At 54.4% G+C, this 16,535-nt stretch overlaps 1 protein-coding gene across 3 annotated transcripts in view; it reads right to left on the reverse strand.

The window, feature by feature from the left end:
* Positions 1-1,277: 1,277 nt before the first annotated feature.
* The window catches only part of ARHGEF37 (Rho guanine nucleotide exchange factor 37), a 71,778-nt gene continuing 56,520 nt past the window's right edge, over positions 1,278-16,535 (reverse strand). For 2 of the 3 annotated variants that reach the window (XM_045437427.1, XM_045437416.1), the window contains exon 13: positions 13,512-16,435. In XM_045437427.1, coding sequence (XP_045293383.1) covers positions 16,226-16,435 — 210 coding nt within the window. In that variant the 3' untranslated portion in view covers positions 13,512-16,225. Of the gene's footprint in view, positions 3,212-13,511; positions 16,436-16,535 lie in introns of those variants that run through there. The other variant, XM_045437432.1, reaches the window with a different exon arrangement.

Consider the following 16,535-nt stretch of genomic DNA (forward strand, 5'->3'; position numbering starts at 1 on the left):
TCAGCACGGAGCCCGATGTGTGGGCTCGAACCCACGAACCGTGAGATCGTGACCTGAGCCGAAGTCGGACGCAGACGCCTAACCGACTGAGCCACCCAGGCGCCCCTGGGGCTGCTGCTGCTTCTAGGGACAGTTTGTAGCGGAGCCTGGAAACCGGTGCCAACCCAGCCAGCCCCTAGCACACTGTCGGTATACTTGGGGAAATAAATCGATTTGTGTTTGAGTATCCATGTATCGATAAAGAGCTCTAACACCCACGTCCGGGCCTACCTGTCATGGAGCGGCCACAGCTGTGTGAGAGCTGTCTTTTTCCTTCCCCGAATCCTCCCGAGAAACACCTGAAGGACCAGCCGAATGGAATGTCCCTTGATCAAGAAAGTGGTTTCTTTAGAGAGTAGGCACTGCCTCAGGGGCTGGGCCCGTGGTGTTTCCAGGCTCTTGAAGAGACCCGGAGTAGTAGAGACCTCCCACCTCAGCAGAGGGGCCAGATTTTTGATTCGTGGAGTCTTGAAAAGGAGTTGAGGGTGGAGACGGTTCTCCTGGGTTGGGGGGGGGGGGTGGGGAGACAGTTTGGAGGACTTGGGGCCACTGGGCGGGGGGATATAACATAGTAGCAGCAGCTGATGTCCATTTAAATGCAAAGCCTAATGTGCTGTCCCCAAAGTGTGTGCCATCTCCGGCTGCATTAATAGAAGCAGGTCTGTGGAAGGAGGGAGGAGATGTCCTTGCCCCCTACTCTGGCCAGCCCACTGTCGCGTTCCAGGCGACTTAACAGGGATGTGGACACAATTGGTGGCATCCCCAGACCTTCTCATCAGCTGCACTGGGTTTCTCCTCACCATCACCATCCCTGACCCCCGCCCCCCACCGCCCCCACCTCCCGGAGCAGTTGATCATGGTCACAGCTCCTTTCTTCCAAGCATTTTCAACTTTGCAGGACTCTCCCAACTGTCCCCTGGAGAAAACATGCCTGGAGGCTGAGTCCTGTTGCAGGTCAAGAATCCTACTTTATCAGCAGCTGCAAAAACATTTAGCGGATCCCGAGGGCAAAGCTTAGCCTGCCTGGCAACTCCTGGGACCTCCCCACCTGGCCTCCGGAGATCCTGCACGCCCCCCTCCCCCCAGGGGTCTCAGAGACAGGAGGGTGGGGCTGGGGGTGGGGGGCGCTGTCTCAAAGTCCTCAAGGCCCTGTGCCATGTGTCTCCAGCCAAGTTTCCCAATGTGATCTCCCGTTGTTCCCCTTTACATACATACGACTCAGCCAAAGGCGAGCACAGTTCAGCTTTTCAAAAACACATGCTATATTAGTTGTTTTTTGATTACAAGGGGCAGAGTGCCCAGTGAGACTAGGTTGACCAAGAAAGGAAAGTGAGATGTGCAGCCGTGTCTGGCGCCAGGCCCGATTGGGTCCCGCAGCCGAGGGTCTCTGGGTCTCGGTCTCTTGGCTTCGTGTTAGCTTCGCCCTCAGACCGGCTTTCCCCGGGAAGTTGCAAAAACGGTCGCTGAAAGCCTGTAGCGCAACAAGCCTGGTGGAAATAAAATTTGTCTCCTCCTAGGAGTTTGAGCCCAAGGCCCAGGAACTGACTTTCATGGAGCAGACTGGGGTTCTTGTCCATCCTAAATCACGTCCTGTGGCAAGAGGCACCGAATGCGGTGATTGGATAGGCCTAAGTCTCATGCCCCAGGATGCAGGGGAAGAGGCCTCGTAGGGGTTGGGCTTGGCACGAAGGTCATTGTTGCTTATGACACATGGCTTGAGAGTGGGAGGAGGTGGGTCCCTAAGGAACAACATGCATTCTGCAGTTAGAAGCAGGGGAAACAGGGGATGGGCAGGGAACCCCGCGTGCCCGCCACCCCACGTGCCGATCAGTCCTCCCAGCAACCCAGCCCACTGGTATGAGTCCAACAGACAGTGAGGGAACTAAAGCCAGGTAGAGCAGCTCTGGATATTGGAGGGAAAGTCCTGTGTTTCTTTGGAACGTCTTAGTGGCTATGGGAGAGGACTGGAGAAATGGTGAGGAAGCCATGTGAAGGATTTTGAACTTTGAAAATGGACCGTCCCGCAAGGATCGTGCCTAATGAAACGAGAGACGCTTCTGGAGCATTCTAGAGTATTCTGGGCCAGGAGAGGAACTGCGTTGGCAGACACGACCCAACACCCTTTGCCCCCTTCCTTCTTTCCTTCTTGAAGAGCCCTGCGCTGCTCACGTGTCCACTCAGCCCAGCCTCAGGGTGACTCGTGAGTGGTCCACACCCATCGTGAGGCTCCGACCCGTCTTGCCGACCATTGGACTAGGAATACACACGTGATGCAATTCTGACCAGTGACGCGAGGCTCTTTGGGGAACCATGTTTTTACCGATGAGAGGGCACACGCCGGAAGAAACAGACCGCCTCCCCTTCGCTGGACATCGTCATGTCTCGAAGTCCAGCAGTTACCTCGTGACCAAGAAGAAAGCCAGCGCGAAGGACAGTTGACACCCAAAGAGGACGGAGCCGAAAAATGCAAGGAACCTGAGCTCTTGATTGTGACAACCGAGCCTCCGAATTAACTGACGCTGGAGGCCTCCTACTTTGGGGCATCTTAGAAGGTAGTATAATAACATGTCCCTTCTTGTTTCCGTTAGCCGCATTGGAGCCCTCCCTTACGGCAGCCGCAGCCCACGAAGCGACTCAGACAGGCTTGGCTTGTTGAGAGTCTCTGAAGACAGAGGACATTTTCAACACCAGCTGTTGAGGCTGTAGGCAAGCCGAGGGACTATTCTGGGAAGTGCAGAATCCTGGAAAGTGGATGAGCTTCATTCAGAGACTCACACTCCCAGATCCATTACTTACTAGCTGTGCGCCCTCGAACACTCGCACGCACCTCTCTCGGCCTCAGCGTTTTCCTCTGTCAAATGGGAAGAACAACGCGTTCTTCACGGAGGCGTGGTGAGGATTGAGATCCCGAATAGCGTTCTGACAGACGACGATGATGGCTATTTATGGAAGGCTCACTTTTATCTGCGCCATCGCTGGACCGGGATCTCGGTGATGTCCACACAAGGACTTGACGAGGTGCTGACACTTGAGCAGAACGTCTTCAGAAGCTTTTTGAAAACTCTAGATTCCTGGACTCCATCCACGGACACCACGATTCAGGAGATCTGAGACGGGGGTCTCTGTAGTAGTCAGGACTCTCGCGTGCAAGTAGCAGAAACCCCAAATCAAACTGGCCAAAGCCAAAAAAAAAAAAAAAAAAGGCAATTTATCGGCTCGTGTATCTGAACAGTCCAGGGGGATAAACCTCAGACTTGGCTGGGTCCAGGTGCTCTTGACATGTCGCGAGGAATGTCCGTTTGCCTCTCTCTCTCTGATCCCTTGTCGTGGTCGGCCTCTGTGGCGGCTTCATTCTTAGCTAGTAGTTCCAAGCTGACAGCTACAGCCTAGGGCCTCCGAGAAAAGAGAACATCTCTTCCCCTAAAGCTCTGCCAAAATCCTGGGGCTGCCGCTGCAGCGAGCTTTGACCCTGGGCTGACCATGCCTGTGATTCACCAGGCCTGGGGAACATGCTTACTCCTAGAGACCCGGGGGCGGGTCTCCACCCGAACCACACTGGGTCGCATGTGGGGAGGGGCATAGCTTTGTAACCTAACATAGGGGCTCTCCTGGGGGGGGGGGGGGTAGAGAAAATGGGTGCTGAGTGGCCAAACACACTACAAGGCTCAGAATCTGTATTTCTGACCAAGTCACCCATTGATTCGGATTCACAGGCAGGTTTGGGAATGACTGCTGGTTTTAGGACTTATTACAGCCATGGAATCCCTTTCTTCCTAGGAACTCTTAAACAGGAGCCAGTAAACAAGACTGATGCAAAAATGGTCCTGCCCTAGTGGAAGGAGGGGCACAGAAGCCTCCAGCTATCCCCCGAGCAGCCCTAAAGGCACCCCAGGGGTTTCCCTGAGCTCCCCAATTTCATTGCTCTCTGAGGTCCTTTTGGCTCTGATTCTCCAACCCTGCATTTGGTACAACGGTGGCGGGGGGAGGGTCGGGGGAGAGTCTCAAAGAGCTCCCCTAACGCAGTGCCCCCCCCTCCAGCCCCCACAACCTGCGTTAGAAGCCAGTGCCAGAGGAGCAAATCAGGACAGGAGAGGCCAGGGGCTGGCTTAGGAGGTGCGTCAGACGCGCCACATCGGATGCTTCTGGCTTTGAAAGCCCATCCTGGCCCGAGGCCAAATGGCCTCATGGGCTCTGCAGAGCCCTGTGCCATGGGCTGCGTGGGCGTCATGACCCGCCTGTCTGCCGGGGACAGAGAGGCTGGAGACAGTGCTGCATCCGTGGTAGCAGAGGGAGACGCTACAGGGACACGCTGGCTGGGGAGATGTGGTGGAGGATGAAGCCAATTTCACACCTTATTAGTCTGTTTGGGGCCAATTAAGGCCATCCGGAAACTGGGCTGAGGCCCTTTCCCTCCCCCCTCCCTTTGCCAAGAAGAAAGGCCTCTATGGCCTGAAACTCTTCTTGTGGAAGGAGCACTGTTTTTGTTTTTGTTTTTTTTTTTCCTACTCAAAACCCCACAGTATCCAAACCGGGAGTCGAGATGCCTTTTCTTTTGCAAGAGACCGCAAAGCGCAGAGGTGAACGCATCCAGCGTGTCTGGCGGGGGAGGGGTTGAGTCATGTTGTTTATTCATTTATTCATCCACCGTCCATTCAACAGATGTGTCCTGGGAGCCTACTGTGTGCCAGGAAACTGAACCTTGGTGCTTAGTTTAGTAAAACATAATGTCCTCAGAGAACCCTTATTCCTTCCCCAGCTTTTCCACTGAACATCAACCATGTCGGACACCCTGCCGGGCTTGGGGGTGCAGTGCAAATAGACACAGCCCCCGCCCTCGTAGGAGCTAACTCCATGGAGAGACCCTCGAGTAAAAAGAGGTATACATAGGAATACCAAAGAGGTATACGTAGGAAAAGGACCTGAACTAAGCAAGGAAGGCTTCCTGGAGGAAGTGATGTATCACTGAGACTTGAAGGATGATTTAGCAGGGGGAGGAGGTTGCGGGAGGGTGTACCTACCACCCAAATGAAAGAAGAGAGTGCAAAGGAGACCAGAGAGAGCAATGCAGTGTGCAGAGGTCAAGGAAGGGAAGGAATAAACAGGGTCCATACCACAAAGCCACGGTCAGGAACCCCGGAAGGTCCTGCCAAAGCCTGGATTCAGATTTGTGTCTCTGAAAGCTCTCCCTGGCAGTGGCCTCGTGAAAAACAGAGGGAAGGCGGGAGGAACACAGTTGGAGACACAGCTGGAGGCTGTTGTAAGATGACAGGTGATGGGGCACCCGGGTGGCTCAGTTGGTTAAGTGTCTAACTTAAGCTCGTGATCTCACGGTTCATGAGTTCAAGCCCCGCGTTGGGCTCTGTGCTGACAGCTGGGAGCCCAGAGCTTGCTTCGGATTCTGTGTCTCCCTCTCTCTCTGCCCCTCCCCCGCTCACACTCTGTCTCTGTCTCTCTCTCAAAAGTGAATAACGTTAAAGAAAAAAAAAAATTAAAAAAAAAAGATGGCAGGTGAGCGCTTGGGGAACCCCAAGCTGCGAGTTCACTGGCAGTGGGGATGAAGAGGAGTGGGCGACTTTGGAGGACCTGAGAGATGTCCTGCTCTGTGGGAATTCTCCATAGGTCAGTGGGTGAGTACGGGGGACAAGAGACTGGACCGGGCATCAGACGAAGCTAGGTGTAGAAGCTGTTCTATCTAATCTGCTTAACATCTGTATGGCCCTCAGCAAATCCCTGTACATTTCCTCTCTTCCCTTCCTGTGCCAGCTTCATTGTCACGGGACCATGTTCCCAAGATGTGGACCCATGGGCCTTAAGTAGGGTTACCAGCGAAAACACAGGGCACCTAGTTAAATCTGATTTGCATAGAAACCATAAATAATTTTTTACTATAAGGATATCCCATTTGGGACATACTAACACATATTTTAATTTAGGACTGAATAAGATGGAAAAAATCTCTACCTTTGAGGATCCTACTGTCTTCTTTTTTTAAGATATTTTAAATAAAAAAAATTTTTTTTTCATGTTTATTTATTATTGAGAGACAGAGAGAGAGACAGAGCATGAGCATGGGAGGGGCAGACACAGAATCCGAAGCAGGCACCAGGCTCTGAGCTGTTAGCACAGAGCCCGACGTGGGGCTCAAACTCACAAACTACGAGATCATGAGCCGAAGTTGGATGCTTAACCGACTGAGCCACCCAGGCGCTCCAAGATTTTTTTTAAAACTTTTAAGTAATCTCTACACCCAATGTGGGGCTCGAACTTATAACCCCAAGATCAAGAGTTGTATGCTCTACAGACTAAGCCAGCGAGGCGCCCCAAGGAACTTACTTTCTAAAGGGAGAATCAGACAACAAACTAATAATAAGAGGGAATGATCTAGTCTGCAATGACAGTAAGGGTGATGTAATAGTGAGTGACTGGGGTCAGGGTGGGGAGGGTTGGAGGCTACCCAGGTGGAGTGGTCAGCAAAGGTATCACTGAGGAGCTGACCTTCCTGGCAAGAAGCTAAGCCATGGGCAGATCTGGGGGTAGAGCGGCCAGAGAAGGGAAGGGCCAGTGCAGAGACCCGAAGTCAGGAACAAGCTTCGAGTCACAAGGAATAGAAAGAGAGAAAGCCAGTGTGGCCTCATATGGTGATCAAAGGGCAGGAAGGTCTGTGATGTGGTGGGAAGGAGGCAGGGTCTTTTAGGTTAGAGCGAGGAGCTGGGGTTTTGTTCAGTGTCGAGCAGGGGCAGGACATTCTCTGCGTGTTTGGAGAGTCACTCTGACCGCTTTGTGGCCAGCGGGCTGCGGGTGACGGACGAGGGTGGGAACAGAGTGACCGTCAGGAGGCAGTGGAGGCAGGGAGTGGAGTGACAGCAGGAAGGTTGACTGGCCTCGCGGAGGGGTTGAATGTGAGGGGCTGAGAGGAAGAGAGGAAGCAGGCCGAATGCCAGGTTGGGGGCTTGAATGACTGAAGGGACAGTTGGCGCCATTTACGGAGAGGAGAAGGCTGGGGGCTTTGGGGTGGCGGTTGCCGAGTAGGTATTGGTTGCTGCCGTACCTTGTGAGGAGGCGCAGAAGTGTGACCGTCCCTTGGGGAGCAAGTGATACAATTCTAATTCCATATTCAATTCTGTTAAACATAAAGTGGTACCTGCATATTGTAATACATTAACAAAAACACAGTATCACTCCAGTAGGACTACAGAAAGGAACGCTGCGCCCAGAGTTTCCAGCTGGTGGCTGTGATTCTCCAGGTGGGGATGGGGACACATGACTCCCAAGGGACGTGCCATAGCTCAGAGCCTCTGGCCTGGGAGGTGGCCAGGGGTGTGATATAAAGGAGAAGAAAATGGATGTTGAGATTTTTTCAATTGGGTATGTGTGTGGGGGGTGGGGGGTGGGGGTGTGCTCTGGGGATGCGTGTGTTTGTGTGGCTACGGGTGTGTGTGGGTAGGTGTGGGGGGTACATGAGGGGTATGTGTGGGTGTGGGTGGCGAGGTGGCGGGGGCGGCGATCCTTGTGCTTGTGTTTTTATTTTATGCATGCTCTTCCATCCCATGGCTTTTTGGGGGTGTGTGGGGGGGGGGGAGTATGAAAAATAGTTTGAGGTAGAAACATTTGGGAATTTGAAAAAGTCAGGGGAAGGCACACTCGAACGCTGGCCGTATCAGCCAGGCCATCTGCCACTGGGCCCACGGCTGCTGGGGAGGCCTCTCCGGAGAGTGAAGTAATTCAAGATGGCCAACTCCAATCTCCAGAGAGTCTTGGAGGACATGGTCGCAGTTACATTCCCAGGGGAACAACCTTTGGCCTCTGAAGATATCTACTTGTTTTCAGTTTCGAAAAGAGGCCCTGTAGTGAGGGGGTATTTTTTCAGAGTCCGAGGTGGTCGAGGGTCAGGAACACAGACGTTGGAGGAACGGTGAAGACGCAGGCAGTGTTAGCCCAGAGGCAAGAAAACTCGGGTGCAGGGTCACTGCCTGCAAAGTTTGGAAGGGATCCCGTGGAGGGGGTGGCTTACGTGCTCAAGGATCAATCATTTATTAAGCACTCGATACGGTGCATCACCAGATACAGCAGGCGCTTCCCTACCTTATCCCATTTCGACATCCCGACAACCCTTTGAGGCAGGACCATTTCCTGATTTGCCCACAGAGAGGAAAGTGAGGTTTTAGAGAGATGGACCAACTTGCTCGCTGAGGTCACACAGTGGGTAAGTGTCGAGCCGGGGTTTGAACTCGAGCATTTTGCAACACGAAGCCTGGGCTCCTGACTACCACCACCTCTGTATCTTTGATCCGGTCCACTGTACCCACCAGATTCAACTCTGCCCTCGTACGGGGTGGGAGTGGGTGGGTTCCAAGTAGCTCTAGGTCCCAGGGCTCAGCATGAAGTCCCTTGTGCTGGAGCCTCCTAACCTGGTGCCCAGCTCTCAATTCTGCCTCCTGCCAGGATCTCTGTGTCCTTATTGAGCCTGATCCCCGGGTCCTCAGGGCCTGGGACTTGAACTTCAACCCAAAGACTGGGCCCCTCCTGCTCACTCTCTGACCTGGCCTCGATCTCTTCCTTCCTGGACACTAGGAGAGAGCTGTCCTCAAGTGCCCCACGGGGGCTCTGACCGCCTGCTGGACACCTGCCACCTCCCCCACGTCCCTAGGGAGTGTGCCCTCCCAAGCTCACAACTCCTTCACCTGACCCAACCCCCTTCCTTGCCCTGGCTGTTGGATCTGTGCTCCCAGCCTTGGCTGTGTCCCAGGGGAGAGGCCCGGGGCTCAATCCTAACTAGGACACCGGCATGGCTCGTGAAATGCTTGCAGAATGAGTTCCACAGTGCTGGGCTGCTGGTGAGAGTTGTGTTGGTATTTGTTTGTTTGTTTGTTTTTTAGCCTGCAGCCCTTGAGAGCTTGCTGTGTGTCAGGTACTGAATTAATCATGTCAAGTGGATTCCCTCATGTCATCCTCAAGCAGCCCCATGAGCTGTGACAAGATGCTGTGGTGATCACTGTTAATGCACTGGTCCTTCCCCAGGTCAGGGGCTCTGCTGATACGCCCAGAAACCCTGAGACCTCAGAATCAAGACAAGCAGCCTCCTCCTTGGCCAGAACCCCCACCTCCACTCCCTATCTCCCTGACCTGGGGCTCACTGCCCCTCCTGAGCTAGGACCAGACTCCAGGCACTATGGCTGGAAGGAGGTGACCCCGTCCTCCTGCCCACAGCCTGGCTTTGTTCTCATACAGCTGCCTTTGGGCCTCTGCCTGCTTAGAGCCCTGCAGGCACAGCCTCAGCTGGCCAAGACTAGGGGCCGCTCAGATTCTCACAGCCACTGACCCCGGGGTGTGACCCACTCAGCTGCTATCTGCTGCTGAAGACACTTCCAAGAGCTCCAGATGGGAGGGCTGGACAGTCCCCTGCCCCAGGGAAGGTGCAGCAGACCTGGCGATGGTCCCAATCTTCCCTGAGGGTTGGGCAGCCTCACGCAGGGGCACCTGGGAGCCCCATATTTCCACTGCCCGGTCCCTCCCTGCACCCCTAGCTACTGAGCAACCTATCAGTCACTGTCTGGTCGGAAAGAGAACCACCCGATGCATTTTGAACAGAAAAACTTAATATAGGGAGGAGGTTACGCAGAGGATAGAAGATCCAAGGAGCACCCCAGAGGTTAACAACAGCAAAAAAGACACTCCAGTCCTTTGGCTGGAGGGACGCAGGGAAGAGGCAGTGTTATTAGTGTCCAGTGTTGGAAGCTACTGACAGAAACGGGGAAGCATAGCCAGGTCTGTTCAACGAGACTTGAGGCCACAGGGAGAGAGGGGCTGTCTCGTAGGGGCTGGAACCATGGAGAAGATCAGCCACAAGGAGCGATGGAGAGAGAGAGGGAGAAATACCTTGGGTTCTCCCCACCTCGCCCCTGCCAGGAAAGCAGAGGGAGGGAGGCCTGGGAAATGTAGTTCCCTGCAGCACAGAGCAGAGCAGGGCCGAGGATGAAGGCGAGGGGGAGCAAGCCAACAGCCAACCTCTGGAGGTGTGAGCTGCCCAGAGGGGACGGCTGAGGCCCCAACACTCGCTCCGGCTTAAACTTCCCGCGGCCCAGGGCTGTCCCGAATCTGGGGCTACTGTTTAGAGCCCCCTTTCCGCTCACAGGCTCCAAGGATGCCCCGTCCCTTGAGGACAGGCGGGTGGGCCCAAGACGGGGAACCCAGAACCACCTGAGATGTGCTAGATGCACGGGGGCCGCCTGGGGCCTCGGTAGGGACCGGACGGCACAGCCGGTGCTCCTGAGCCCAGCCAGAAGTCAGAGCCCGGGAGGACAAACCTTTGCTCCCTAATCTGCTACGGGAGCCCCAGCAAGCTCTGGTTCCGGGGAATATGCCGAGAAGACGCCCCCGGGTGCAGAAGGCCCCAAGCCTGTGACCGGAGTTGCTGCTCTGGCAGAATCAGGATGCTGATTGCTGCCTGGGTGCCTGTCCCACTTGTCTGGGCGCAGGACAGCAGAAAGGATATCGTTGGAGAGAAGCAGCAGAATCCGGGCCACTGGTGCCCTCGAGCGTGGCCCTGGACAGGAAACCTGCCCACCCTGGCCACACCACAGAGGGCAGAAGAGGGAAGATTCCAGGGATGCCTTTGGGGCGTGACGGCAGCCTCTGAGGGAAGGGCTGTGCCCAACTACAGCCAGGCTCTCGGGAGCCAGGATCAGGGGCTTCCTCCCCGTAGGGAAGTAGCAGGCCTCATCACCCTCCCACGTACAAGGGAGAAAGACAGGCCCTACGAACCTGTCCCCCCATGTCATGCCGTCTCTGCTGAGGTCCCCATAATGATGATAACTGTGTTTGTTGAGCACTAATGTGCTGGGTGCCAGGCTAAGTGGTGTTATAGCAGTATCTCATTTAATCCTTAAAAGAATTTTGTGGGAGGGGTGCCTGGCCGGCTCAGTCAGTTAAGCATCTGACTCTCGGTTTTCACTCAGGTCATGATCTCACGGTTTCGTGATTCCAAGCCCCGAGCTGGGCTCTGTGCTGGCAGCGTGGGGCCTGCTTGGGGTTCTCGGTCTCCCTCTCTCTCTCTCTCTGCCCCTCTCCCAGTGGCACTGTCTTTCTCTCTCTCCCTCAAATAAATAAATAAACTTGAAAGAAATCTGTGGGATAGGTACCGTGGAGATCCTCATGGGTGGGTCAGAAAATATGGGACACCATCCAGTAAGTTTGAAGATGGCAACAGTAACAGGAGTATGAAAGGAATCAGCACTCCCAGAGATCCAAGGAAGGGGGATTAATGTCTGGGTAAAGTGGGGACACATGAAGGCACTTCAGAGGAACTATAAAGAAATGACACTCATTCTCCAGAGGAGACTCTCCACCCACACTCAGGCAGAAGATGCAAAGCGGGGCTTGTTGTGGCCCATACAATCTCCAGACGGATTTCACACACAAAAGATAAAAACAGACACAACCCTGGTTTCTGGCTTCTCTTGAAAAATCAGAACGTCTGGCATCGCTGGGCCCTCATTCTGTGGAACACTGGTTGCAGCTGAGAAGCTGCCAGCAAATCTGGACCGTGGGGGAGTTCTCTGGTCCAACACAGTCCCCACCACTCCCTAAGCTCTCACCTGGTCCTTCCTCTCAACTGCGCCATCTGCCCACCCGGAGGGCATTTCGGGAGGACCCGCAGCGGACGGGTAGAGCCCTGCTGCCATCTGGTGGCCAGAGCTCACCATTTCCTTCGGGGCACAGCAGTGAGGCTCCTGGATGTGTGACCCATGAGCCGTCACGCTGTTCCATTTACTACTCCCACCCACCACCCTGTGAGACCAGGAGTTGCGCCCATTTTACAGATGAGAAGACAGAAAAGACAAGTTCAGAAATTACGATAAGAACACACGAGGGGCGCCTGGCCGGCTCAGTCGGTTGAGCGTCCAACTTCCGCTCAGGTCATGATCTCACGGTTTGTGGGTTCAAGTCCCATGTCAGGCTTTGCGTTGACAGCGTGGAGCCCGCTTCGGATTCTGTCTCCTCTGTGCCTCCCCCACTCTCTCTCTCTCTCTCAAAAATAAATGTTTAAAAATTAAAAAACAAACAAACAAAAAACAGACAAGCAAGGTGAGATGAATGGATTGTTCGGGTTACCTGCTCTTCCTGATTGATGTCGCCAAAGTGGAATCCAATTTTTCCCGTAACCCCGGTCCAGGGTACTTTAGGCTCTGCCCTGTCATAACAGGCCCTACAGTGACCTCCATGCTGGAAGCTAGGTCCCGGTGGAGGGAGCCAGGGACTCCTTGGGATAAACCAGGACTCAACAATGAGTACTTTTGGGGCTGAGTGGAGAGGACAGGGCAGGCTGGGGGGCCTCACCAAATTTCTTCACATGCAGAAACCATGATAAGTGCACTTGCTACTCGCCTGTGGTCAAGGAGACCTTGAACTCAGGAGTCCTAAGGCCGAGCAAAAGGGAAAGAGAGGCCTTCTCAGGCCCAGGAGCTTTTCACACCACCACGCTAGCTCCCCAGGCCTGAGAGGGCCTCTCTTTCCCTTTCGCGTCCCCCAATCAAGCCCACTTAACCCACAGAGCCCGGCCCCTGCCCTGCATCCTCCAGGAGGCCTCCCTGAGCACCTCAGCCCCCCACTCCCCCAGAACTCCCTCTTATCTGAGCACCTGCAAGCCTGGTCCATAGGACCCCTCTGGGGCTGACGGCATCCTGCCCTGTCCTGCTTCTCCAGCTGGCCGGGAGATCGAGTCCCTGGAGGCAGGGCCTCCCAGCCCCTCTGGGATGTTTATGTAAGCAGTACGCATGGAAAATCTATTTCTTGAGCAGTGTGACAGGACCTTGGGGAAATTCCAGAATGCACTAGAGCTTGTATCCTTAAATACAGCCCTGGGTATGTCACTCCTCTCCTTCAATCCCTTCGGTGGCTCCCCGTTGCCTTCAGAACACAACCCAGAGTTCCTTCTCACGCTGCCCTCTCTCAGCTGTCTCCCACGACACCTACCACGCCTCCACACACGCTGTGTCCTAGCTCTACAGCCTTTCAGGTCCCCGATGAAGCATGCTCATGCTTGCCCCTGGGCCTTGGCATGTGCCCTCCCTCCCACCCTCACCCAAGTTACCCATCAAGCCTCAGCTCGGACAGCGCTTCTTTCAGGAAGCCTTCCTGAGCTGCCAAGTCTCGGGGGTGACCCCTCCGCTGGCACTTGCTACTGCCCCACCCGAACGCTTACACTGCACGGTAACTGACTACTGATTTGTCTGTCTCCCTCCCCAGACCGTGGGCTTCGGGAGGACAGGGCCCCCATCCGTCTGACTCCTCGCCGGATCCCAGCAGCTGAGGCCAACTCCTGGAGGCCCCAAGGGGTGGGTGTTAGACACTCATTAAACGAACCCAGGAGCAGATGAGGCGCCATTTTTATGAACAGCAGGTATCCAGCGAGCACAGGTCACACTGTGGCATCCGACTATCCAACGGGTAGAGTCCCACAAACCCCAGAGACATTTTCATCGGTGAAGTCCTTTATTCTCAGCAGGTCACATCATTGATTCACCAAGCTAGACCTCCATATCGTACGTCTTCCCTTGACATTGTAATCTTATCCTCATGTTCAAAACCGGGTTTGGGCCCAAAAGGTTAAGGAGGATCCACTCTGTCGCAGGGAGCGAGGGCTACCCTCGTGAATCAGTCTTGTTTGGTTCACAGGCAAGGAACCTTAGCAAGTTTAATAGGTGAGAGCCCACCATGAAATAAATAAGACACAGTGTAATGGATCTAGGCGTTGAGGGGGGAAAAGGCACATTACCCAGAGTCCCCTGGAGAAAGTTCAGGCCGTTCTCTCTCTCTCGACATGCAATTTCTTACCTGTCAGTGACTTTTCATCGCATCCTCTTATCTACAAGACACCACAACCCATGTGCTACTGAACACATTTTCATTTTCCCCTCGCGAGATCGATTTGGTTCCAAGTGTATTTCAGGTTTCTCCCTTACGCCTTCAAGAACATACACTTTTGTTCAGGTCCCTGTTAATGGCACTTAATAAATATACATTCTGGGACCCGACAGAACAGGCTGTCCTATTTCAAGCCACCTCTACAGCCGCCCATTCCAAACATCTGAGCTAGGACAAAGCTCCGATGGGGTGCACCCTAGCCTATAGCCTGTGGCCACTTCTGACTGCACACCCCTCTCGTCTACCCCTGAGTGTCTCGTCCAGCCCCGATGGCACACCAGAAGCACCTTGGGAGCTTTCTGAGTTCCTGAGGCCCTGGCCACACCCCAGATGAATTCCATTAGAATCTCTGGGTGGGATCCTGGCATCAGTCACAGCTGAAAGTTGCCCAGGGACCACAGCAAGTAGCCAAGTTGAGAAGCCCTGAGCTAGGATTCCAGCCCACGGCAGATTCTCGGCAGTGAGGAACACACAAATGCATTTTCTATGTTATTATCTGCTCCCCTAGGCTTCCTGTTGGTACTAGAAACCTGAGCAGGAAAGAGAAAGGAAAATGAGCCGAGAGCATCTTACAGAGTGAATTTCGTGCTGGGAAAGGGCCAGCGGGGACTGAGTTTCTCTTGCATTATGCATCTTCTGCTTTCACAAGCCGAGGAGTGAGGTGCAGACTCTCACACAGGCATGCATATTTCTCAAATGCCCTCCCCAAACCAGAGCTAACGGCGTTAGGCCCTACAGTTATAATAACATGGAGACGTTCTTGGAAATAAGCCAAAACTGCCACCAGTTTTTACACACACTCTAACTTGGGTTCGTTCCAAAATTGATCATTTGCATTAAAGATCACACTGGACCATCTCCTTCTTTGGACCTTGAGATTTATCTTAGCCAAAGTGACAACCCAGAGATGATGATTCAACAGTGGCTGCACCCCAAATTGCCCCAGTGGGCCAGTCTTCCTTGAACAGGAACTGTTTTTCAATTTCCAGGTTCAAGAAAGGGTTGACAATGAGTTTGATCTCACCAAGTTCAAGAGACTGACTGGCTGCCTAGAATGCAGTGTTGAGAAGGATCCTGAAGTAGACCCTGGGTTTGTGGAAAAGGCCGCCACATTGATTGACAATGTCGGGCCCCGGGGAATGGGGAGCGGAACGCTCCTAGCTGCAGCTGGGTCAGGTGATGCTGGGCACATCCTGCTACCAAAGGCAATTTACATTTATACCACACTTCGCAATTTACAAGCAGCTTCCCAACCTTAGCCTCAGCTCATTCTCACCACAACCCTATGAGTTGGATCTTCGTGGCAGGGAGGGAAAAACAGGTTGTGTCCTGTTTCTAAGGCTCCACGGCCAACTGACTTCACATTCACTGCTGCCTCCAGGCCCTGAAACCACCGGGGATTCCCCCTAGCTCCCAACTTCCAGAAACTGGAAACCAAGCCATGCCTAAGCTCCCCCACCCACCAGGCTTTTGACCACTTGCTGCATAGAGTTGCCACTGCCATTTGCATAGCCTTTCGCTCCCTAATCCAGCGAACACAACGGCAGTGTGCAACAGCCTCACAGGCCCCACGTAACACACTTTCAAAGTCCCTCCCTTCCCCGGAACAGCCTCTCAATTTGCCTAAACACATTCCAGAACTGTGACGTGGCCACCCCCATTCCCTGGCCGGGCCAACGGTCTCCTGAGAACCTTCCCACGGGCCCCACAGGGCCTGGCTTCCCTGCTCAAGAGGGCTCCCAGGGGTTCGATGCCCAGGATAGCTCAGCTCCCAGCGTGGAGTGGAGAAATAAAAGACGACCGGTCGGCTGTGGTGTCTCCTGATGCCACATGAAGGAAGCGAACCATCAGGGCAGGTAGTCCTGGACCTTTCCAGTGTGTCCCCGTAACCCCATCGCACGCAGGTACCCTTCACCTGGGTGACCCACTCCCATGGGCAGGGCTGGATGAAAGCACAGGTAAGATTGGCCATAAGCTACAGCAAGTCCTTATCAATCTGACCTGCCATCCAGGCGGTTGTGACTTCAGATGGGAACCACCTTCTTTGCAGGCATAACAGTGGTTCTGCCTGGAGCCTTCCAAGCTCACCCAAGCCAAGCCGGGTACTCTCCAAGGTCCACCCACCTCTTCTGGCTGCCCTTCACCCAACCTTGGCCTGATCCCCCCCTTCCAGCCCCGCCTTCTCTTGGCTTCTGTTCCTTCGCAGGATCACGGCATCTAAGCCTCCCCATCCCTTGGCAACACGGGCTCCAAGGAGGGCACCCTAAGAGGGCAGACTCCAGCCCCACGGAGCTGGGCTTGGGGCCCTGGCCAGGAAGCTGGAAGGCACATATCCCCTCTGCCCGTTCACTTCCACGAGGCTCCATTCTGGGTTCCCCTTCTTGTCCTGGGCCTCCAGGACAGTCACCAGCTGGCCTGCCTGCAGACTCACTTCATGGCTGCTTCTGGCCACGAAGGGGTACACTGCCACCACCTGAAACACATGGAAAGTGACACAGAAATGGTCGGGGGGTGGGGGGAGGGGAGGAGACAGACAGACTCCACCCAGAGAGGCTGTTCGTCCTGCTCCCTCC

This window comes from Leopardus geoffroyi, chromosome A1 (assembly GCF_018350155.1).
Source record: "Leopardus geoffroyi isolate Oge1 chromosome A1, O.geoffroyi_Oge1_pat1.0, whole genome shotgun sequence".
NCBI classification, from domain to species: Eukaryota; Metazoa; Chordata; class Mammalia; order Carnivora; family Felidae; genus Leopardus; species Leopardus geoffroyi.